At 51.0% G+C, this 22445-nt stretch overlaps 2 protein-coding genes and 1 pseudogene across 5 annotated transcripts in view; 2 read left to right on the plus strand and 1 right to left on the minus strand.

The window, feature by feature from the left end:
• Nucleotides 1-18445, plus strand: PEF1 (penta-EF-hand domain containing 1). Its single transcript, XM_081586010.1, has 5 exons — nucleotides 1-33; nucleotides 10148-10457; nucleotides 14942-15097; nucleotides 15583-15726; nucleotides 17383-18445. The coding sequence occupies exons 1-5, from the start codon at nucleotides 10-12 to the stop codon at nucleotides 17610-17612; spliced, it is 864 nt and encodes a 287-aa protein (XP_081442136.1). The 5' UTR covers nucleotides 1-9; the 3' UTR covers nucleotides 17613-18445.
• Nucleotides 3804-3925, plus strand: LOC145543957 (small nucleolar RNA SNORA70; annotated as a pseudogene).
• The window catches only part of HCRTR1 (hypocretin receptor 1), a 14126-nt gene continuing 8520 nt past the window's right edge, over nucleotides 16840-22445 (minus strand). For 2 of the 4 annotated variants that reach the window (XM_081586007.1, XM_081586005.1), the window contains one exon: nucleotides 21033-21893. In XM_081586007.1, coding sequence (XP_081442133.1) covers nucleotides 21703-21893 — 191 coding nt within the window. In that variant the 3' untranslated portion in view covers nucleotides 21033-21702. Of the gene's footprint in view, nucleotides 17101-21032; nucleotides 21894-22445 lie in introns of those variants that run through there. The other 2 variants (XM_081586009.1, XM_081586008.1) reach the window with 2 other exon arrangements.

Raw genomic sequence — 22445 nt, forward strand, 5'->3', positions numbered from 1 at the left:
AGAGTCGCCATGGCCAGCTACCCTTACGGGCAGGTGAGTGTGAGGGGCGGGCGAATTCAAGTAGGGACCTCGCTAAGTCCTGCCCGGAACCCCCTGCTTCGCTTTCTCCCCGCCTCCTCCGCGCCTTTCCCACGCTGAGGCTGTCTTCCGCGAGGTTGCGCAGGAGAGAAGGGAAAAGGGATGGTCGGTCGCGCCTGGCTCACGTCACGTAGGCATGCACGTCTGGGAGGTCGTGTCGCGCCTCCTTTGACGTTGCGCACGGGAAGATTTGGGGCTCTTGGACCCCAGAGTCAGACTGTGCTTGGCCTGGGCCCCACAACTCTCCCAGGACTCCCCCGGGGCCCGCAAGCGGGATCATCAACGCCAGCAGAACGTTTAGAGCACTGGTTCTGTCGGTATCTTTTGGGGAGTCGATAAAAATACACCTCTGACGTACTGCATCTGAATAATCAGGAGAACCTGTGGTTTTAGCAGACTGCTTATCTGGCCACTGATTTAGTCCTGTACTTTCATTTCACACATAGAAAAAGTAAAACCCAAGAAGACATGGAATTTATTTGAAGTCATTAGGCAGCAGAGCCTAACGACTGTCAGCAAATACCTCTTCCCCACTTGCCAGCGCACCTTGATCCAGCCAAGAACGCCACAGCAAGGTGACTCTGTGGCCAGAATACGTTGTTGGATGACAGAATGGTTGAGTGAACAAGTGCAGTTTGGAGTCAGAGGAAGGTTCACATCTTGGCTCCATCACTTAGTTTAGAGCCCTTAAACAGGGTACTTTTGGCTTTCTGAGTTGAAGTTCCCTCCTCGTTAAAATAGGGCCACATAATAGGGTCTATTTCATAGAGCTGTTATGAAGAATAATGAAGTGATGCTTGTAAAACCTTTGGTACAACTAAGAGTGTAACAGGTGTTACCTTTTAGTATTTTGATTTTTGCTGGGTTCCTAAAAGGTCAGTGTTGGAAGAGCCCTCAAAAGAGTTCTTTCATTTTATTAATTTACGTCTGCTGCTGCTGCTGCTAAGTCGCTTCAGTCGTGTCTGACTCTGTGCAATCCCATAGACGGAAGCCCACCAGGCTCCTCCATCCATGGGATTCTCCAGGCGCGAGTACTGGAGTGGGTTGGCATTGCCTTCTCAATTTACTTTTAAATGTCATTTATTTGGCTGCCCCAGGTCTTAGTTGCAGCATGTAGGATCAAGTTCCCCGGCCAAGGATGGAACCTGGGCCCCCTGCGTTGGGAGTGCAGAGTCCTAACCGGTGGACCACCTGAGAAGTCTCAAGTTCCTTCATTGTAAAAGGAGGAAACTGAAACTCAGAGAGGGCTCCTGAGTTGCCCAAGATCACACTAATTTAGGAGATAAAACCCATGCAGGAAAAATTGGCAAACAGTCACATGGACTATTACTAAGCTCTAGACTGGGTGTAATCACATACCAAAAGATGTGGTAAGAGCCCTTTTAGGCAGTGCAGCCCTGTACACAGTATTTGGACATCTGTATTCTCAATCGTGAAGGCTCTATAAACAGGCTAGCAGGAATAATTCATTCAACTTATAACTCCAGAAAGAGCCTAAAGAGGTTAAGTCGCTTGCCCATGGTTGCGCATAGCAAGTGAGGGAGCATCTATGCTAGAACTTAGAACTTTTGTTGCATACTTAGCAAAGGTAGGAAAGAGAGGCCCGCCAGGGCTGAGGTTAGGAGGAAGTATAGGAGGTTAGGAGGAATGAAGCTCGGTTCCATTTGCTGAGGCTTGTGAGATGTTAATGCTGCTGCTGCTAAGTTGTTTCAGTCGTGTCCGACTCTGTGTGACCCCATAGATGGCAGCCCACCAGGCTCCCCCGTCCCTGGGATTCTCCAGGCAAGAACACTGGAGTGGGTCGCCATTTCCTTCTCCAGTGCATGAAAGTGAAAAGTGAAAGTGAAGTCGCTCAGTTGTATCCGACTCTTAGCGACCCCATGGACCGCAGCCTACTAGACTCCTCCGTCCATGGGATTTTCCAGGCAAGAGTACTGGAGTGGGGTGCCATTGCGTTAATAAGTATTGCTAATAAAGGAGTATGGATAAATAAGTTTGAGAAATACTCTGTTAAATAGAGCATAGTAAGTTTTTTCATCACAGGGCATCTCAGAATTCTTAATTTGTTAATAAACATTGTATATTTGCCAGAGAGGGACAGAATATGCAGTGTTTCTTAAACTTACTTAACCATGGAAAACTCCCCCTACCCCTGTTTTGAGTCTGGTCATTTTTTTGGTGACACTAGTATTATTCTTGAAGAATATAGTTTGGGGAAACATTGCCACGGTGCATTGTTTCTCGGTGGGTGATCTACATCAGAATCCCCTAGGAGCTTGTTAAAAAAGCACAGTTTAGATTTCCACCTCAGACCTGTTCTGTACCCAGAAAAGGCCCAAGCATCTGCATTTTAATAAGCTTTTGGAGATCATTGGCATGCATCCTAGAAGCAGTGACATAGAAATTAGGAGCCTGAACTTCCAGGTTAGACCGAATTGGGCTAGAATCCTAATTCTACTATTTAATATTTATACCCCTTTGGACAAATCATCTAAGGACTCTGAGTCTCAGTTTCCTTACTTGTAAAGAGGGAGGAATAATACTTCATAGGGCTGAAAAAAGGATGAAATATGGTAAAGGCTGTAGGCAACTTGGTGCATTGCTAATATGTAGTGTGTGCTAGTGTGTGGTAGCATCGCTCTTGCTGCTGTGATCGCTGTTATCATGCCGTGCTTCCTGGCTTTATGCTCAGTGAGATAGTGAGAAGGAGCACAGAGAGAAATGTGCCTCAAGTAGAAGAAATGCTTTTCCCTCACCATACCCTTGTTCCTCCTATCCAGCTCCACCTCCTATCCAGTCCACAGTGTTGCAAGAAAGGAAGTGGGTTGTTTGAAAGCATCCAAAGAATTAGTACTGCCTCTCCTCCACCCAGTATGTAGCCTGGAGGATTCCAGCCTCTGTTAGGAATCAGAATTCCTGTAACTTTCCACTGTCTCCTGCCTGGGGGGTCCTCAAGCAGGGGCTGGGTGTTGGAGAAGTAAAACTCCAGTACCCTTTGGTCCCATCAGGGAGCCAGCTTAATGGATTTCAGTGCATAAGAGCTTGGTCTCTGAGACCAGAGAGATTTGGCCCTCCACTGCCATTTCCTTGCAGAATTTCCCGCAAAAGTCTGAGGCTTGGTATCCCTCTTTTTAAAAATGGGGTCATAGGTGTACCTACCTCGAGAGTTACTGTAAAAATTAAATGAGATAATCCATGTTAGGTGCGTGATACGGTGTTTTGGCATGTAGTCAATACTCCAGGTGGAAGAGTGATACAGACATGTAGAATCAGCATGATGAGTATTAAATGGGAGTAAGAATCAGGCCTGCACAGGAGAGATCCCTAACTCAGTCTTAAGGGAAGGAAGGCTTCTTAGAGGAGATGACATTTAAGCCAAAAACCGAATATCCAGTAGGAGTTGGCTGCATGAAGAAAGTATCCCTGTGGAGAGAATAGTGTTCACAAAGGCCAGGAAGCAAGAGCCCAGTATTGTGGAAGAATTTAAGGAGATCAGTCTAGTTGTAGTGAAGAGGAGGGAGAAATGGTAAGAAATGAGACCAGAAAGGTAAGCAAGGACTAGATCTTAAAGGGCTTTATGTGCCTTTTTGAGGAGGGTGGACTTGTGAGGGATCCCCTAAAGAGTTTTATCCCATTTGTGTTTTGAAGCTGTTACCAGGGGGCACTGTCAGGATGGGTTGAAGCAAGGAGACCAGTTTCAAAGCTATTGAAGTAATCTAGATGATTTGCAGCCAATTAAGCCGACTGTGCTTTTTCCACTGTGGGGACCCAGTGTGCCATGGCCGCAAACAGCAACCTCCTCTGTAGTATATACAGCCTATTGCCCTAAAGGACCTTGAAGACAGCCTTTTCCAGTGGACATTCATGACTGGCATGCTGTCCCTAATCTAGACTCCAAGCAGGTTATGTGCAGTGCCTTTAGAAAGCGCCAGGGGAGAGTGGTCAGTTACATTGGCCAAGTCATACTGTCCATCCGCACTAAGTCATAGAATAAGGAGCATGTGATTGAAGCCCTCCGCAGGGCCGAGTTCAACTTCTCTGGCCACCAGAAGGTCCTCATCTCCAAGAACTGGGCATTTACTTAAGTTTCATGAGGATGAATTTGAAAACATAGTGGCAGAAAAGTGGCTCATCCAGATGGCTGTGGTGTCAAATACATCCCTAATCGTGGTCCTCTGGACAAATGATGTGCCCTGCATTCATGAGAGCCTTGGCACTGACCCCTTATTCACGCCCACCAATAAATCCTACTTTCCTGTCCCAAAAAAAAGTTATCTAGGTGAGAGAACAGTGACCTGGTGAGCATGGAACTGGGAGGTAGAAGTGAGAAAACTTGGTGCCTAATTGAAGTGACAGAGGAGAGGAAAGGAGGGGGGTCAGGGAGTGCACCAGGGTGTCCCTTCACTGCGATGGGCACACAGAGGGAGGAGCCGATTTGGATGGAGGCTGTTGGATATGAAGGTCTGCAGCTCACAAGAGATGAAGCTGGAGAGAAAGATTTTTTTTAAAGTGTCAGCACAGAGGTGGTAATTGAAGTCTTGGGACAATTCTTGGCTCGCTGTTTATTGGCTGCAGGCTTCTAGCCTTTAAATATTTTAGAACGTTCTGCTGGTGAACACCCAAACCACTCCTTCTGTAATCTTGTGATTGTTTAACCCCTTAGAATGGGCTCTAACCTCCTGCAGCAGGCTGGGGGTGGCTCCAGAGCACAGGCTTGTCTTTGCAACACAGCCGACTCTTCCCCGTCAGCCTCAGCATGGACCAACCTTTGACACCTCTGAGCTTCACTAGCATCTTCAGGGTAGAAGAATGAGCTCTCAGAGCCAAAGGAAAGTGTACGACTTTCTGAGTGGGTTTTTTAAGAGGGGGTGAGCTCCCCACTGGGGCTTCCTCGGCGACTCAGTGGTAAAGAATCTGCCTGTGATGCAGGAGACGCGGGTTTGATCCCTGGATTGAGAAGATTCCCTGGAGGAGGGCATGGCAACCCACTCCAGTATCCTTGCCTGGAGAATTCCATTGACAGAGGAGCCTGGCGGGCTACAGTCCATAGAGTCGTGAAGAGTACGACACGACTGAAGCAACTTCCTATGCACGAGTTCCCCACCACTTACAGGAATGTAAGCAGAGATTCCAGATGGTGCTACAGAGATTCCATCATCGGTTGAAAGGTTGGACCAGGAGGACTCTGGGGCCTCTTAAAATACTGTGGCTCTTGAATTGGGTCTAAGTGCTGGAGTGAAAACAGAATAAAATTTCTTCTGAGTCTCCCTGATTTCTGGGCTTGAAGCCTCTGAAAGATCACCTAATCCAGTCTTTTCCCCTTCAACCCTGCCCACTGTAGAGACCCATTATATTTGATACATATATTTTGAACAGTCCCTGCCACTGGCATGCGGTAGACTCTCACTCCTTATCGTGAACACTTACTTAGAAGAGGGTAGACTGGGTGGAGTCATGCAGACCCTGTTTTAAATCTCACTGTTTCTAGCTGTGTCCTCCCAGGCACATGATTAAACTTTCTGGACCTTAATTTTCTCATCTGTAAAATGGGGATCATAGCTCTTACCTCATAGGACAGAAGATCAATGAGAGCCTTAATAAAATGTTAATTGCCCCCTGCCCCCGCCCAAACTTACCAAATGTATTTTACTTGCAATCAGTAAAGACATAGGATTAGTTTGGAAAAGACCCTGACGCGGGGAAAGATTGAGGGCAGGAGGAAAAGGGGGCAACAAAGGATGAGGTGGTTGGATGGCATCACTGACTCAATGGACATGAGTTTGAGCAAGCTCCAGGAGACAGTGAAGGATAGGGAAGCCTGGTGCACTGCAGTCCATGGGGTCACAAAGAGTTGGACATGACTTAGCAACTGAAAAATAATAACAACAAAGGGTTGGTTTTCTGTAATGTTTTAGAAACCATGGTTACTGAATTTTTGCTGTCTTTTTTTTCTCCTTTTTTTTTTTTTGATAATCTTGTGTTTATCAGCATGTAATGCTCTTGGAAAAACCCCTTAAAGGGGCTGGCAAGTGGCATGGAGTAGTATAAAAGAACATGGAGCCAAGGACTCTCACTCCTGTTTCATTTCTGGTCCTGACCTTTACTCATAACTCGGTGGCCCTGGGAATCATCTTCCCCAGCCTGGATTCTGGTGCTTTTACTTTCTTCATCTTATGGTGCAAACTAGAAACCTGAGTCATCCTAAACACTTCCCCTCCGTCACTCCTCCCTCCATCGCTTCCCTAATCTAATTAGTTGCCAAGTCATGTCTAGTCTATCTCTGAAATAGCTGCAGAGTCCATCCTGTTCTGAGTCTGCTGTCTGGTTCAAGCTCTGCTTGTCCAGCACCTTGGCTGCTTCCTCCCCCGCAAGCTCATCCTCCACACCCTCTGCTGCTTAGTTCTCTGAACAAGGCTCTGATCACGTTTCTTCCCTGTTGGAAACCCTCCTATGGCGCTCCGTTTCCTCTGGCATAAAGCTCCAGATCTTCTGAGTGATATTCATTTGTTCACATTTTTACGGAGGCTTGCCAGTGCCAGGCACTGTGCTGGACACTGGGGTGCTGTGATGAACGAGGCCCAGTGTCTGCCCCCAGGGAGCTCACTGTTGTGTGACAGAGAGAAATTCTTCTCAGATGCAGTTCCCCACCAGCTGACCGAAATGCAGCAGGAGAGGTGATGGGACAAGGAGCATGGAAAGAGCCTGCCTTTTTGAGTTCACACTGTGTTCTTCTTGCCCCTGCTCCCCCTGGTTTTTAGCCCACTCCCTGACCACTCTATGCTCGCCCTTAGGTCTGTGCCTTTGTCTTTCTTCTCGCTTCTGTCTGGGATGTCTAGTTTCCTTTTGGAGAATTCCTGTTCACCAGACTCTGCCTCCTCCAGGAAGCCTTCCTTGAGCCCCTGCCTGCATGTGTTCCTTTGATTGCTTATTTATCATTTGACAAATGGAACCAATTCCTCTACCCATGCCTCTGAATTGCATTTAAGTCGATTTTTCTGATGACATTGGTTGGATTGTGTCACAGTTACCCCACACTCCTCAAGGCCAGGCCCTGGTTTGTCTAGCACAGCCTAACACAACATGCTCTCTAAAGTCTTACTGAATGAATGAAGTCTTTTAACAGTTGTCCACCTCAGTTTCTGAAAATAGGCCTACTAACACCTTCCTTTTTTTCTGTTAAAGGATTGTTGGTGGGATTTTGCCAGTAGTGTTTTTGTGCATATGTGAAAGTGCTTTGAAAACTGTACACCCGAGGGCTTTAATGCAGGGCAGAAAGGAAAGGGTTTAGTTGCCATCACCCCCCAGGATTGTGATAGCACCAAGATCAGAAGTCCTGCTGGGACAGCCCTGGCTTGATTGTCGTGGGGGCATTTCCTGAGGTAAGGACTATGCCTCAGGTGTCCTCAGCCAGTAACAGTTTATGGCTTCGCTCACAGGAGTTCTTGGGAGCAGTGACTCCCTGGCTTCTTGTCCAGCCTGTTCTTTGGTTCGCCCAGCCTCTGCAGAGTCCTATCCCCTCTTCTAGCCTTACCCTGGAATCCTGTGCCCTATTGCTTAAGGAAAGAGCACTGTCACAGGAGGTAGTGGGAATCACTGGGCTAGGGTGTGAACAAGGAGTGATCTGCCTCTGTGTCAGTGTTTCTTGAGCCAGTCCCTTCCCCTCACCTGGCCTTAGTTTCTTGTCTGTGAACTGGAGGGGATCGATTGAAGAGTTTCCCTGTGCATCTCTCCAACTCCACTGGGAATCTTTTAAAAATTTTATCTATTTATTTTTGGTCATGCTAGGTATTTATTGCACGTGGGCTTTCTCTAGTTGTGAGTAGTAATGGGAGCTACTCTTCCTTGCGGTGCGCAGGCTTCCCGCTGAGGTGGCTTCTTTACGGAGCACGAGCTCTGGGACGCGTGGGTTTCAGTAGTTGTGGCCCCACAGGCTTAGCTGCCCGGAGGCACGTGGGATCTTCCAGGACCAGGGATCGAACCTGGGTCCCTTGTGTTGGCAGGCGGATTCTAAACCACTGGACCACCAGGGAAGTCCCCCTTTTTATTCTTTGTTGGTCCCATGGCACCTGGCTTATGTGTCCATTTTAAACAGCTCTTTCCTTATGCTGCTTTGTTAAATGTTACAGAGTTTTTCCGTGCTCCTTCGAACATTTCCCTCTCCCTTATACACTGCACTGCGCCCCCCGCAATCCCCCTCCCCCGCCAGAGTTTACCTGGCTCAGGGCTTTGCTGATAGTATTAATAATAATTAATATAACCATAGCAGCTATGATTTATGCCAGACACTGTTGTAAGAACTGTTTGTCTTGTATTAGTGCTTTTCAAACTGCCTTTTGAATCACTGGGAGGATTCTGCAGGGCTCACTCACAAGCTCGCAAGGGAGGGCTTGCGAGCCCGCCTGACTGGGGCTCTGGAATCCCCACCTCCAACCACAGCAGCTTTCTCTTGTGAGTTTTTAGATTTGTATTTATCAAAAGGTTCTTTAGCTAAAATTTAACAAAAGCTGTATACATTTCTTGTAATCTGCGAGACAATTCAGTGAGGAAGGGATTATTATGTATTTTGCTTGTGAGAGAACAGGCTTAGCGAGATTAAGCCACTGGCGCATGGTCATGAAGTCAGCTGATGAGAGCAGAGTATAGAACTGAGATTTGCCTGTGCCTTCATTATCTGTGAAGGAGTCTTGCCACGAGCTCTGGCAGCTTCCAGGGCAGAAGAGCACCACGATGCTGAGTGGGGAAGGGCCTGCCACTCACCCTCCCTCAGGAAGACTCTCTTCCTTGAGCAGGCAGTCCCTCTTTAGATCAAGTGTGAATTTGGCCTTAGCCTTGAGGGTAACTGTCCAGGAAGCCATCAAACACAATTAAAAGAGAAAGTCCAGGTTCACACTGGCTAGGCCACTGGTGGGCTGGTCTAGAACTTGTCTAGATGATAGCATCCTCAGAATTTTTGGAGCTGGGCCCAGTTGCCCTTTGTGCCCTTGAACTCAGGCTGTGTGCAGAGTCCTTGAGGCTGTCCTCCACTCAGCCTTTTGCCGGCCTGTTAGGGAGATGGAGCCGAACACTCTTAGTCTCGGGGATCCCTGGCTAGTGGCATGGGGACACGAACAAGAGAGGGAGGGCTCCCATGTAGGCTCTCCTGTACATATGGCCCGAGCTTAGCAGCCAGGAGACCTACATTCTGGCCCCAGCCCTTCCACACAGTTTTATGTGATTTTTCTGGACTGGGGTTTCCTTCTCCATAGGGGAGCGCTACTACTAATAGTTAACGTGTATTGAGTGTTTTGTGCTGGGGTCTTTGTCAGAACTCTTCACGTGATAGGCCTCATTTCATTCTCATACTAATTGGTAGGCAGGCACTTTTAAAGCAAAGAATATTGAGGTTTAGAGAGGCTAAGTCATTGGACCAATTAGTAAATGGCAGAACCCCAACTTGAACTGGTCTTTTTCACTCCTAACCATTGTCCTATATTGCTTTAGGAATAGGGTTTGCCTGCCTGTCTCACAGAGCCATGGGTGAGTCTGGGGAAATGTTTTTGCATCATGAGCTAGAGTACAGTAAGGAAAATGTGCTCTGGGTGAATCCATGCTATGGATGCACTGTTGGTGACTGGGAGGGTCAGGGGCATTGCTGGAGATCGCATTTGTGCTGTGAGTTCTGCAAGTAGAAGTGGGAGTACCATAGTGTGTGGATTTTGAATTCAGTTTGATTCATTTGCCTGCTCACTGATACAATCAATATTAACTGAGCATCCATTCTGCCCTGGGGGCTGGGGATAAAGTGGCAAACCAGTCAGGATACCAGCCCTTGTGAGGCCCCTTAGTGGCAGATTCCCAGGAGAGCAGGTTTCCAGCCCTGCCTCTGCAGGTCATGGGCAGTGAGATTGGGTAAGCTGTATGTCCTGTAGATGCCTCAGGTTCCCCATCTGAACCATGGGATCATGAGTTCAGTCCGGCCTGTAGGATCAGTTGAAAGAAAGGCAGTTGCAGGGCTTTAAAACTGTAAAGTGCCGTGCCGTGGCTAGTTTCTGACCCTGTCCTTCTGACCGATGTCTTGCTCTTCTTGCAGGGCTGCCCAGGAGCTGGAGGACAAGCACCCGGAGCCCCTCCGGGTAGCTACTACCCCGGACCCCCCCACGGTGGAGGGCAGTATGGGAGCGGGGTACCCCCTGGTGGCGGATATGGAGGAGGTCCTGCCCCTGGAGGGCCTTATGGACCACCAGCTGGTGGAGGACCCTATGGACACCCCCACCCTGGGGGGCTCCCTTCTGGAACTCCAGGAGGACCCTATGGTGGTGCAGCCCCAGGGGGCCCCTATGGTCCACCACCTCCAAATTCCTACGGAGCTGGGCCTTATGGACAGGGACCACCTCCTCCAGGTGAGTAGGGGTCTTGGACTCCAGGTGTCTTCAGCCTTGTTCTGAGTTATCCAGGCCCCTATGTGCCCTTCTTGTGGATGCTCAGGCTGCTCTGGCTTCTAAACATCTTGTCTCTAGCTTAGCTTGCATTAGCAGAATGAGAAGTCTGTTAATTAGCTTTGCTGTGGTGACAACAATTCGGGAATCTCTGGCTTACAGCAACAAACGTTTATTTCTGTTCCTCGCTCACACTTATTGACTCTTGCTTACACGTCGGCAGCTGCAGGCTTGGCTGCTGAGGTTCTGCTCCATGCATCTTTTCTTTGCAGGATCTCGGCTGGAAGTGCAGCCCCCGTTTGGGGTATGCTGTTTCTGTGGCAGGCAAAAAGAGCAGGAGAGCTAGGAGGAATGCACAATGCCTCCTAAAGCTAATGCTCTGAAGGACTATATCTCTTTCACTCACGTTTATTGGCCAGACCACATCCCCTGGTCAAGCCTGACATCAGTAGTATGGGAGTGGATACTCCTCTCATTAGAGGGGCTCTGCAGTGGAGAGGATTACCATGCTCTTGCTGGGAAGTGGGGGAAGGAGTGGATTAGCCAGTCATTGGAGACAGTACTACTATCTGCTGTGGGAAGGAACCCCATTTCTGTGTAAGGAAGACTGACTGCATATACGCAGAAAGGCACGGTAGCCTAATTGCTGAAAGCTTGGGCTTTTGAGATAAGATCACTTATTGATCTGACCACATTACTTCATCTCTTTAAGCCTCAGTAGCCACATCTGTAAAATGGGTAAATATCACTGCCTCACAAGATTGTTAATAAAGATCAAGTGAGAAGTTGCAGGTAAACACTGCGCACAGTGTCTGGCACATGGAAGGGGCTTACTAAACAGTGTTCTGTTAGAGGGCTCGTTCTGGAACGTTCTCAGCAAAGAGGTATTCAGCATTTAATGTGACAGCAGATGCGGCAAGAGCTGTACCACTGAAGGATGCCAAGGCAGGCAGGGGTGTGATGGGATGAGATAGGGGAAGGATAAAGAGCAGAGGCAGTGAAGGTGAGCTACTGGACAAATGGGGCCTGGGGAGGGGGCTTGGCAACTCAGTGGATGTGGAGAAGCTTAGGTGGGGGCCTCAGGCTTAGTGAAGACTTCTGAGTGGTCTTAGACCAGGTGTCAGGAAGGGTGAGTACCCAGACCCCTGCATCCTCCCAAACACATTTGGTGAGCCTGTTCACAGAATACTTGTTCCTAGGAGTCTTCCCTGGCAGTGAGGCAGCCTGAAACGACTCTGGTGCACCTGAAGGGCCTCCAGGGAGTGGTACTGCAGGGAAACTGCAGCATCTTAGTATACAGACCAGCAGGTGGCCGAGGGAGAGGCTCAGACTTTGGGGGTTCTAAACATTGGGAGCCAGTGGCATTTATCTTGTCAGAGCCGGAGCTGCTGGCTATTTGCTTTCAGCTCAGCAGCTTCCTGGTGGATTTCCTCCTCCTCCTAAAATTTTGTTTCTGAGCCTGCATGAGGTCTCAGCAGGGGAATGGAACCCCTGGCTGTGAGGCTCACTCTTCCAGGGCCTGAGGCCAGAGATACTCTCTGGGGCTGCAGAGGAGAGGAGAAAAGTGCTTCAGACTATTAACTGCTCACCCTCTGCAGCTGCCTCTCCCCCAACCACCATCACCTCCCCCCAGTGCTGCCCGTGAACCCCTGGAGCAGTGCTTCTTGAAGCATGATCCTTACATCACATGTACTGGAGTCACTTGAGGGCCCATCTTAGCCCTGCTGAATCCAGGGTCTAAAAGTTGAGCACCATGCTCTGCCAGAGAAGTTTGGCCCTTAAAGTTGCCCGCACTGCCCACAGGGAAGATCCTAGGGGCACTCGACTCCCAGAGGGCCTCTCCAGCTCCTCACCTGCCATTGCCTCTCCCTCCCATCAACCCAGGACCCCGTGGATTGCTCTGAACACACTCTGTGCCTTTGCCACATGACTTTTCTTTTCCCCATTGTAACTCTTTTGTCATCCTTTCAGACCCAACTTTAAAAGCCCTTCCTCTGTGAAAATGGGACTGCACGTATTCCAGGCCCTTTGTGAAAATTTTATTTTGCTATTATGTCACTTAATCATCACAGAAACCCTGGGAAGTAGGTCCATTTTAGAAATGGAGGAATCAGTACTGAGAGAATGAAACAGTTTCTTTAAAGTCACACAAGCTAGTAAGGATCAGAGCTCGTTGCTTCCAGAGGCTGAGCTCTTCTCTGCTGATTGCAGAGACCACGTGTCCCAGAGACTCTTCGCCCCTGCCTATGGCCGCCTCTCCACGTCTGGCACAGCAGCTGTTTTTTTAGGAAAGAGGGTGGGCCCTGTCGGGATTTCCCATCCGAAGAGGTCAGCCTAGTCCCTCAGTCAGGCAAATCTTTTTCCTTTGGGCCTCACTCTGGGGACTGGGCGGTGGTTTCTGTGCAGTCTCTGATACTGCCTTGTGCCAATGAGCCCTTTTTGTGGCCAGTCAACTCAGCAGGTTTACCAATACTCTGGCTTTTTCCCAAGACAGTCTCTGTGCTTCTCCGCTTTCATCTGCCACCCTCTCCCCTCACCCCCAGCCCACCCTGCAGTCACCTTTCCAAATGAATCATCCTTTCTTCCATCTTCTGACGTACACACAAAGCTCGCAGACACACAAAGCTGTTCGAACCACAACAGCAACACTAATAATCAGCAGTTATACAGTACTTAGATGGTGCCAGGTGCTGATCTAAGGGTTTTCATGTGTTCATTATATCTTCATAGTAACCTTATGAAGTAGATGCTATTGTGTCCTCATTTCACAGATAAGAAAACCGAAACACAGAGAACTTTAAGAACTTAGCCAAGGCTGCACACAGGAGAACTGAGACTTGAACCAGGAGGCCAACTCTAGCAGGAGCTGAGCACCTCTCTTTTCTGTGTCCTGCTGTGCCCCTGGGGATTCAGAGATGAGTTAGGCTTGGATCTTGCCCACAAGTTGCTCCAAGTATAACCTGGAAGGAGTAAGAAAAAACATGTACGCACAAGAGTGATCAGGGCTATAGAGTGAAGGGGTATGAAGGAGAGAGGAAGGAGGTCCGTCCAGGAATGGAAGAAGAAAGGCTTTAGGGTAGGAACAGCACTTTCTTTGAGTTTTGAAGTGTGAATGGGAAATGGATGCAAAGAGATGAGGGAGAAGGGGGTGCAGAGAGAACCCAGTGTGTCAGGGCTCCGCGGAGGGGCTGGCAGGTCTGGGGAGGAGCAAGTACATTACTGCAGCTCAGTTCAGTTCAGTTCAATCGCTCAGTCATGTCCGACTCTTTGTGACCCCAGGGACTACAGCATGCCAGGCCTCCCTGTCCATCACCAACTCCTGGAGTTTACTCAAACTCATGTCCATTGAGTCAGTGATGCCATCCAACCATCTCATCCTCTGTCACCCCCTTCTCCTCCTGCCTTCAATCTTTCCCAGCATCAGGGTCTTTTCCAGTGAGTCAGTTCTTCGCATCAAGTGCATTACTGTAGCTAGGCTGGCACAAAAGCGTGAGGAGACAGAGTGACAGGTAGACGGGGTGGACCACATGATAGGGAAACTGGAATGCTGTTTTAGGGACACTGGACTTTTATTTTGTAGGCAGTGAGGCACCTTTGGAGAGTTTTGAGTTGAGGGAGGGGGAAACTGGTGAGAACAGAGTGGAATTTTACAAAGATTACTCAGCTACAAGTGATGGGTGGTGGAGAGTTGCTGTATGGGTGATTCGGTTAGGATTTGGGGTTTGTTTCAGTCAGGTGAGAGGGGTCTGAATCAGGGCAGGTGCAGTAGGAACAGGGAGTAGTTGATAGTTGTGTATGAACTGCCAGCTTTGGGCAGCTCTTTGGATGTGTGGGGTGAGGACGTGTCAGAGATGTCCGCGGGGAGGTTCAGAGATAAGGACCATTGGAGGCAATGGGGAGGGAGGAACAATGGAGCTCCGTGGCCACCCACACTCTGGTAGGTCCTGATAGGATATGCCTGCTCTCGTGGTGCCAGGGCAGTCAGACATGGACCAGACCTGTTTCCCACCGCCGAGAGCTCCCTGCTGCCTGATGCTCAAGAGCTTATCTCTGGGCCATGCATGTTAGGTGCTCAGCAAACATTTTTGGGTCCCCAGTCTTGGGGGGAAGAGATGATCCCCCTTCTCAGAGGATTCTTAATCTGACAGGCAAGTCCCTGTTTCTTAAAAACTTAAAATCAAATAGAGGAGGAGTAGCTGGAGCACTATAGGAAAAGCCTGAAGGATTTGTGCAGTAGAATTCAACACGTTTACTCAGAAGTTCCTCTTCCATTAGAGGAAGGGTGTTGTCTTGATGGAAGACAAGGAGGGGGCAGACAGACCTGTGAGGGTTTCAGAGTAGGGAAAACCTGTAGCCAGGGAGGCACTGAGGCTGGCCCTTCCCAGCATTTCAGCGAATTGGTCTTGAGACCTGCATCTGACTCTCCTGTTTGGCACCCCTTCCTGCAGGTGGCGTCCCTCCCAATGTGGATCCCGAGGCTTACTCCTGGTTCCAGTCAGTGGACTCTGATCACAGTGGCTACATCTCCATCAAGGAGCTGAAGCAGGCCCTGGTCAACTCCAACTGGTCCTCGTTCAATGATGAGACGTGCCTTATGATGATAAGTGAGTCCTAGCCCTTCCCCATGGGCTCGAGCTGGGGTCGAGCCACCTCCTGTCTGATGGGAGGCAAATGGAAGGCCGTTCTGAGGAGAATTCTTTTGGCCAGGGAGGATTTCAAGCAGGAAACTGGGTTCATGATGAGATATCCTTTAAACTGAGAGCTCTTTTCTTTAGATCTTTTCTCAAGTTCTAGACCCGGCTGAGTCACAGGCCAACTCACTGTCTCATTCTGTGGGATGGGACTGCTTGTCCTGGTGGGTGATGGCAGGGAGGGGTCAGCTGCCAAGCCTGTGGAGACGATGCAGTTCTGGCAGGGGTCGGGCTGGTACAGCGCTTGATGAGGGTGCATCTTGGGTGCTGGCATCTGGGCCTCGGGCCTATGGTTCTGTGGAGTCTCCTACTCCAGCCTGGGGGGACGGGCTGCCTGAGTGGTACCTGAGGACCCTGGGCCCTTAATCTTGAAGGCTTCTTTCCCTTCCCCCGCCAAGACATGTTTGACAAGACCAAGTCAGGCCGCATCGACGTCTACGGTTTCTCTGCCCTGTGGAAGTTCATCCAGCAGTGGAAGAACCTCTTCCAGCAGTATGACCGGGACTGCTCGGGCTCCATTAGCTACACAGAGCTGCAGCAAGGTGAGGGCCTGGCAAGGACTCGGTGCACAGGCACAGCGGACCTTTCTCTTTACTCCCTAGGACAGAGCAGGGCCTTCTGACCACCTGGTGTCCAACTGCACTACAAAACGCTGCCCTCAGCACAGGCCCCCTGCCCACCCCATCTCTGACCTGGCTGGACAGTGAGCCAAATCCCGGCCAAGGACATGAGCAGAGCTGGACTCTGGCAATGAAATTCCCGGCAACGCTGGGTAAGACAGGTCCAGCCGGCAGGGAGCCTTGGGGATGGAAACTCAGCAGCCCAGGGCACTTTAAGGCTGGATGTGTGGCTTGTGTGGCTCTTTCCTCTTGAGTGTCTAGCGTGCAGAAGAGAAAGAGCCCTATAGAGGGGCTCAGAAAGATGGCTTCTGTTGCTGGCTCTGCTGGAAGGTCGTTTCCTTCCCAAAGTACTCTAAACGTTGTAGTTGGGTAAAGTGACGTGAGGTCCCAGCTCCAGGTCTGGTTCCAGGTCTGACTCTAGAGGACGGTTGGTGTGGTTGATAAGAACTGGACAGGGAGCTTTCCCAGTTGAGAGGGAGAAAGCGTTCCCCAGAGAACCCAGCCCATCTCCCTGGCCATGGGTTTCAGTCAGACCAAGGAGCTTGGAGGCAGGGGGAGAGGGGAGCTCCCTGGTGGGAGAGAAAGGAGATTTGTCCTGAGCACCTACCCTGTTGTCAGGTGATGATCCGGTGATGGATGTTTGTAAGGGTGATACCATCACAGGAAAGCTAGTGTTTATTGAATCTTTGCTATGGGCCAGGCACTGGAATAAGCTTTTCTCCTATGTTACATCATTCTGTCTCCACATGTGATAGGTACTGTTTCTTATTCCCCACCCTTAGATGAAGGATCTCTTATTATTACCCTTTTACAGATGAGCAAACTGAGGCTTAGTCTAGGAAGCTTGCCCAAGGGCCACATGGCAAAAGGGGAGCTGAGATAGTAGCCTGAGGGGGTAGATTATACCGAGAGGGGGAAGGGAGCATCCCAGCTGGGATGGGGGGACGTGGGGAGTAGTGTGGAGGCTGCGACCTTGGAACTGCCCTGCAGCCTTACCTGGGGGAGATGGGATGATTTTATTACTTTTAACAAATAACGCTTAGTTTGAGTGTTTATTATGTGCCAGGCACTATGCCAAGTCCTTTGCATGATCACCTCCTTTAATCCGTACTAGAACCTACAAAGTAAGTATTATCCCCATTTTAGAGATGGTTAAGACAGAGGATTAGCAAGGTTAATAAACTACTTGCGGAGGGGCTGTCTTGACTCCAGAGCAGGCCCTTACAGCCTCAGCTGAGCTGCCTCTGATGTCTGTCGGCTTGAGGCAGGGTGGCCCAAGAGAGCTCAGGCTTCCGTCTGTAATACAGACAAATCAGAGATGAGCATGTACAGACCAGTGTCATTCTGGGACTCTACAGGCCCCTAAGTAAACAGAGAGCTTGAGAGCAAGCGATGGGGGCCTTCCAGCTCATGGGAGCACCCAGAGCTCCTGCTGTGCTGCCATCTCGGACGTCTGTCCCGTTTTCGCTTTGGTGCCAGCCCCCTCAAAGTTCCTGAACTGCTGTGCTCCGTGGAGCTGGTCGATGGCAGTGCTCACGGCAGGTTTTTGTGTATGCTCTGTGTACCCCTCCTCTCCAGCTCTGTCCCAGATGGGCTACAACCTGAGCCCCCAGTTCACCCAGCTCCTGGTCTCCCGCTACTGCCCGCGCTCCGCCAATCCCGCCATGCAGCTGGATCGTTTCATCCAGGTGTGCACCCAGCTGCAGGTGCTGACCGAGGCCTTCCGGGAGAAGGACACAGCTGTGCAGGGCAGCATTCGGCTTAGCTTCGAGGACTTCGTCACCATGACAGCCTCTCGGATGCTATGACCAGCCCACCCACAGAGTGGGGAGCACGCCAGGCGACGATGTTTCCTGGCTTCTAGGGTGGGAGGAGCATGTGGGCCTCTCTTCCTTTCCTGCCCCTTCTAGAAAAAGAATTCTCCCTTGCATGATGCAGCAGTGTTCCCAAAAAGTGCTGGGAGTCTGTGTCATGGCCACCAAGTAGTGGGGGCCTCAGCAGAGGCCACACAGGTAGGGGCCTGACCGAGGAGAGGACTGGAAGTTGAATGTCCTCACATCCCTGAGCATTTAAATGGCACATCTCTTATGGCACATCCTTGCGTCAGTTGCAAGCGATGTGAGTCACAGTTGTGGAGTTAGTGTCCAGTTGGCTGGCTCCGGCCTCTAGCTTTTCCTTCTGTGCCCTGACGCCAGTGGTAAGTATTCGTCAGCCTCTTACCATTAGCACCTGCATTCCCTCGCCCGTGCTGTCTTGTCAAATGAACCCCATTTCTGCCAAGCAGAATCTGACTGGGGTAGGGGTGAAAGATCTGCTCATGGGACCAGTGGTTTGGATCCCACGCCCACAAGGCCGTGTGTGGTTGACATCTAGCTGCCCAGGGGTTGTCCCTGCTCGGGGAACTTGGGCCGTCTGCCCTCTGGGCACCTTTGGCCAGGCTACCCCTCTGCAGCTCGGACCCCTTACTTGCCTGCGTCATCTGCTTGGCTTCAGTCCCCAGGGAACAGTCCCCAGTTGCCACCTCCCACTGCCAATGCTTTTTTTATTTGTAGTTTTTTTTCATTTGGGGCCAAAAATTTCAGTGAACACCATAAGCTTCAATATAAGAATAAAATTCTGGAGTTCTATGTTTTTCACCACACCTTCCCAGTTAAAGTTCCACATGTGTATCCATTTAGTCACTCATTTACTTCACTCAACAAATATTTAAGTACATATTATATCCAGTGGTCCCCAGCATTTTTGGCACCAGACATGGGTCTCGTGGAAGACAATTTTCTCATGGATGAGGGAGTGGGGAGGGAATGGTTTCAGGACAATTAAAGTGCATTACATTTATTGTGCACTTTATTATTATTGGGCTTCCCTGGTGGCTCAGAGGATAAAGCGTCTGCCTGCAATGCAGGAGACCCGGGTTCGATCCCTCAGTTGGGAAGATTCCCTGGAGAAGGAACTAGCAACCCACTCCAGTATTCTTGCCTGGAGAATCCCATGGACGGAGGAGCCTGGTAGGCTGCAGTCTATGGGGTTGCAAAGAGTCGCACATGACTGAGTGACTTCACTTTCACTTTCTTATTCCATCAGCTCCACCTCAGATCATCAGGCATTAGATCCTGGAGGTTGGGGACCCCTGCTGTGTACCACGCTGTGCAGAAAGAAACAGCTCAAAGGGCATGGCCTTCAAGGGGCTGCTGTCACTTACCTGGGTGAAGTTAAGTGTGGGGCCTGCCTGGTTCAGTCCAAGGGGCTGACTGTGTGTTTTATAACAGTTATAGGGCCGGCATTCTGGGCTAGAAGCAGCCACCCCAGACTTTTCACAGTGTGGCCTTTTATCATCTCAAGCCCCAGTTTTATCTTCCAGACAAACTGCATTTATGAAGTCATAACTTTCCCCCCATTTTTATTAAGCACAAACATCTGTACTTACCAGCTGGATCTTCAGCATCATAATCAGCCTATGCCAAATGTCTATAGTGATCTGACAAAATCTCAATCAAAAGCCAAGACACCAGACATTCTGGCTTGCTGGGGAGACTCTATGATGGGTAGTGGCAAGCTAATCCTTTCCCTCTGGGGGGTGAAGATAAGCAAGCCAGGCTCTCCTCCATGCTTGGTTGGGGAAGCGGCTCAGTGAGGCCGGCAGGTGTGTCAGGCTGAGCCAGTTCAGCCCCTTCTCCTCTGGCTGCTGCTGTGCTGGAATCCTCAAGTTAGATGGAGTCCAGTTCCCAGAGGCCAGTCCCCATCTGGAGCTAGAACCCCTTCCATTTATCCCACTGTCAGTCTGGCCTCTGCTGGCCAACCTCTGAAGACAATTCAGTGCCTTTCCAGGCAGCCCATTTCCTCCTTGACTAATAGGGACTTCTTCCTGAAGTGGATCCCACATCCTGCCACCTTGGAAACATCACCCATTGGCTATGGTTTTCTCTCTTGGGCCACCCAGAACCTGTTTCTCCCTCTCAGCATGCCAGCCCCCTAGGTAGCTGAAACCTGTCACTGCATTTCCCCCCAGGGCCTCCCTTCCCTAGGTCACATTGTGCTGGGCTCCTTAGAAGCTCTTCACTGAGCTTCATCCCTGGTGACCTCTGAATTATCTGAGGCCCCCAGAACGGAGGCCCGAGGCCTACCACGGTGCTGGGCTCAACCAGCAGAGAGTTGGGTAGAAATGCAGACATTAGGGGAAGCTTCTGTTGTTTCTTTGCTCCACTCTGAGCCATGTGCCTACTGAAACCCTTGTGTGGAACAGTGCCAGTCATGTGCTGTCACCCTCACGCTCAGCTGGGACTGAGGAGCGCAGGACCTGGCTGCGTCCTTACGGTCATGGTTGGTTCTAGGCTCGAGGGCCAGCCCTTACACCTCATTCTACCACACCGCCCCTCCAAGCCTGGCTGCAAACTTGACAAACAACTTTGGATCCCAAGGCCAGAGGGAGGGGAGTGGAGAATGCGTGGGACACCCCATCCTGCCTGGCAACGACTCACAGGAGCTGGACTGGTGAGTTCTCTGGAGAGCGGGATGACAGGCACAGACCACTCCCTCCACCTGCTCTGCCTACCAGGAGGGGTGCTGATGCGTTCCTGGGCTGGGTCCCTGGCAGGAGCTGCATTTTGCCCCATTTTCTGATGGGCGAGGTCATTAATCAGGTTAAGCAGAGCTGGCGGTGCGCAGGGCTGAGCCAGCCTCTGCCAGCTGTCTGCTGCTCCTCCCAGCAGAGGGCCCTTCAGAAGGCGTCCCACCTCCTGCTCTGGCCGTGAGGATCAGGGCCTCCAGCCGCCTTCTAATCATCTGGTAGCAGATGGAGCCTGTTGAGCTCAGTCTCTGGCTTTCTCTTTATTCGGTGAGTTCACAGAAAAGAAGTGCAAGCCCTGATCTCCAAGAAAGTGAAGATAACGGTAAACCAGTTAACCCTGCTGTCTGCCCACCTGCCCACCCTCTCACCTTTCACGGGCTCCTGGGCCCAGGAGCTGACAGATGTGGTCACAATTGAGGTCCTGGCACCAGGATCGGCGCCGCGTGAGGGAGCAGCAGCCTGTGAGCTCTGAGGCCTGGCCAGGAGCCATCTGGGATCCAATGTGTCGGGGTCAAGAAGCAGGAGGAATCAGCAGAGAGCTGCCTTCCAGCACTGCCTTGACTCCCCCTCCTCCCCCAGCCTCCCTAGCTTCTCACTTCCTACCTTCTCCCTCCTAACCTAAGAAGCCCAGATTTTGTGCAATAACAAGGAAAGGGAACAGTCAGTGCCAGGCTTTTAATGACAGTTGCTTCAGGTTGCTAGCCTCCCTGCCAAACGGGCACATGGAGAGTGTTCTATGACACCACGCAATCAGTGGGGTCCAATCTGTGGTGTGTGCACTTGGCACCTGGTGGGGGGCGGGGGGGCTGTTTTCCCACCAGAGAGGAGCTGGGCTCAGATCAGTTCACATGGGCCTCAAGGAGCGGCTGCCAAGTGCAGTCTGGGCTTTAGGGAGCCCCTGGACCAGATGGAAATGCCTGCCAGGACCCTTAAAGCAGACTCCAGGGAAGACCTGTAATTGGGTAGGGTTGGGAGGAGGGCCAATCTCGGGAAGGATTATGGCGATGGATGGTACCGTGGGGTATGGCCAAGTGAGAGAGGGGAGACGATAATCTTGTCTGTAACGCTTTGCGGTTTACAGAGGACTTTGCACTTATCCTGAGTGAGCTTAGTCCTCCTATCCGTCTCTTGTAGGGGACACAGTTGAGAGAAGGGAAGTGACACTGCCCGGAGGCAAACAGGCAGAAAACCAGGAGTGGAGCCCCGGGCGGCCTCACACTGCAACCAGCAGTCTTTCCGTGAGGCATGGGGGCTGGTACCCCAGGAGCCAGAGGGGCAGCCCGGGCAAAGGACAGGTTGCACCCCCCCAGAGCCACCAGCACGACCCTCGCTCAGGGCAGCACCGTGGTGACGCTGGTGAGCAGCACGTGCTCCGAGACTTTGGAGACGGAGCACCGGCTCTGCAAGGACAGGGACTTGTGGCTGGCAGAGGAGCGAGGGCTGGGGGCCTTCAGAGAGGCGCAGGGACCCAGGCCGGGCAGGCAGCAGGAGAAGGCAGCCTTAAACTGCTCCCGGAACTTGCCTTGGTTGAGAGACAAAAGACACAGCCATAAGCAGACAGAGGTGGCCTTCGGCCCAGAAACACCGACATAGCTCCAGCCAAGCTGTCTGTGAGACGGAGTGGGAAGGAAGAGTAGCCCCAGGCAGGGGAGAGCCCCAAGGTGACCTCGCCCCTGCCAGGGAGAGTGAGGATAGGCCCTGGAGCACATTCCCAAGGAGAGATGCAATTTTCATCTGATTCCTTGACTGCGCCCTGGCTGTGAGCCCAGCTCAAAACGTGGCGTCTGGCTCAGGGACCTCAAGTCACCTCCACCCCGGCCGGCATGTAGGTGAAGGGGCTCAGGGCTCACCATCTGCGGCTAGGCTTTCCCCACCTCTGTCCCATGGTGGTGAAGATGACCGCGGCGGTGGCCCTCGCATGAGGCGCTGTGCCCGGTGCCTGAGCTCACCCTAGCACCCTGAGGGGCCCGAGTCCTTCATCCTCCTCGCTCCACCGATGAGACACACAGGTCCAGTGGCCTGTCACCATGCAGAATTTGGACCCCATTCTAATTCTAAAGCCCTTCGCTTGAAG

The sequence above is a fragment of the Giraffa tippelskirchi genome, chromosome 3, assembly GCF_054371585.1.
Source record: "Giraffa tippelskirchi isolate mGirTip1 chromosome 3, T2T-mGirTip1v1.2.pri, whole genome shotgun sequence".
NCBI lineage: Eukaryota > Metazoa > Chordata > Mammalia > Artiodactyla > Giraffidae > Giraffa > Giraffa tippelskirchi.

Excerpts from the sequence above, each read along its gene's own strand:
- PEF1 (XM_081586010.1), top strand. The coding sequence starts at position 10 with ATGGCCAGCTACCCTTACGGGCAG. Across the intron at positions 34-10,147 it reads CCAGCTACCCTTACGGGCAG|GGCTGCCCAGGAGCTGGAGG; the intron begins GTGAGTGTGAGG and ends CTCTTCTTGCAG. Across the intron at positions 10,458-14,941 it reads ACAGGGACCACCTCCTCCAG|GTGGCGTCCCTCCCAATGTG; the intron begins GTGAGTAGGGGT and ends CCCTTCCTGCAG.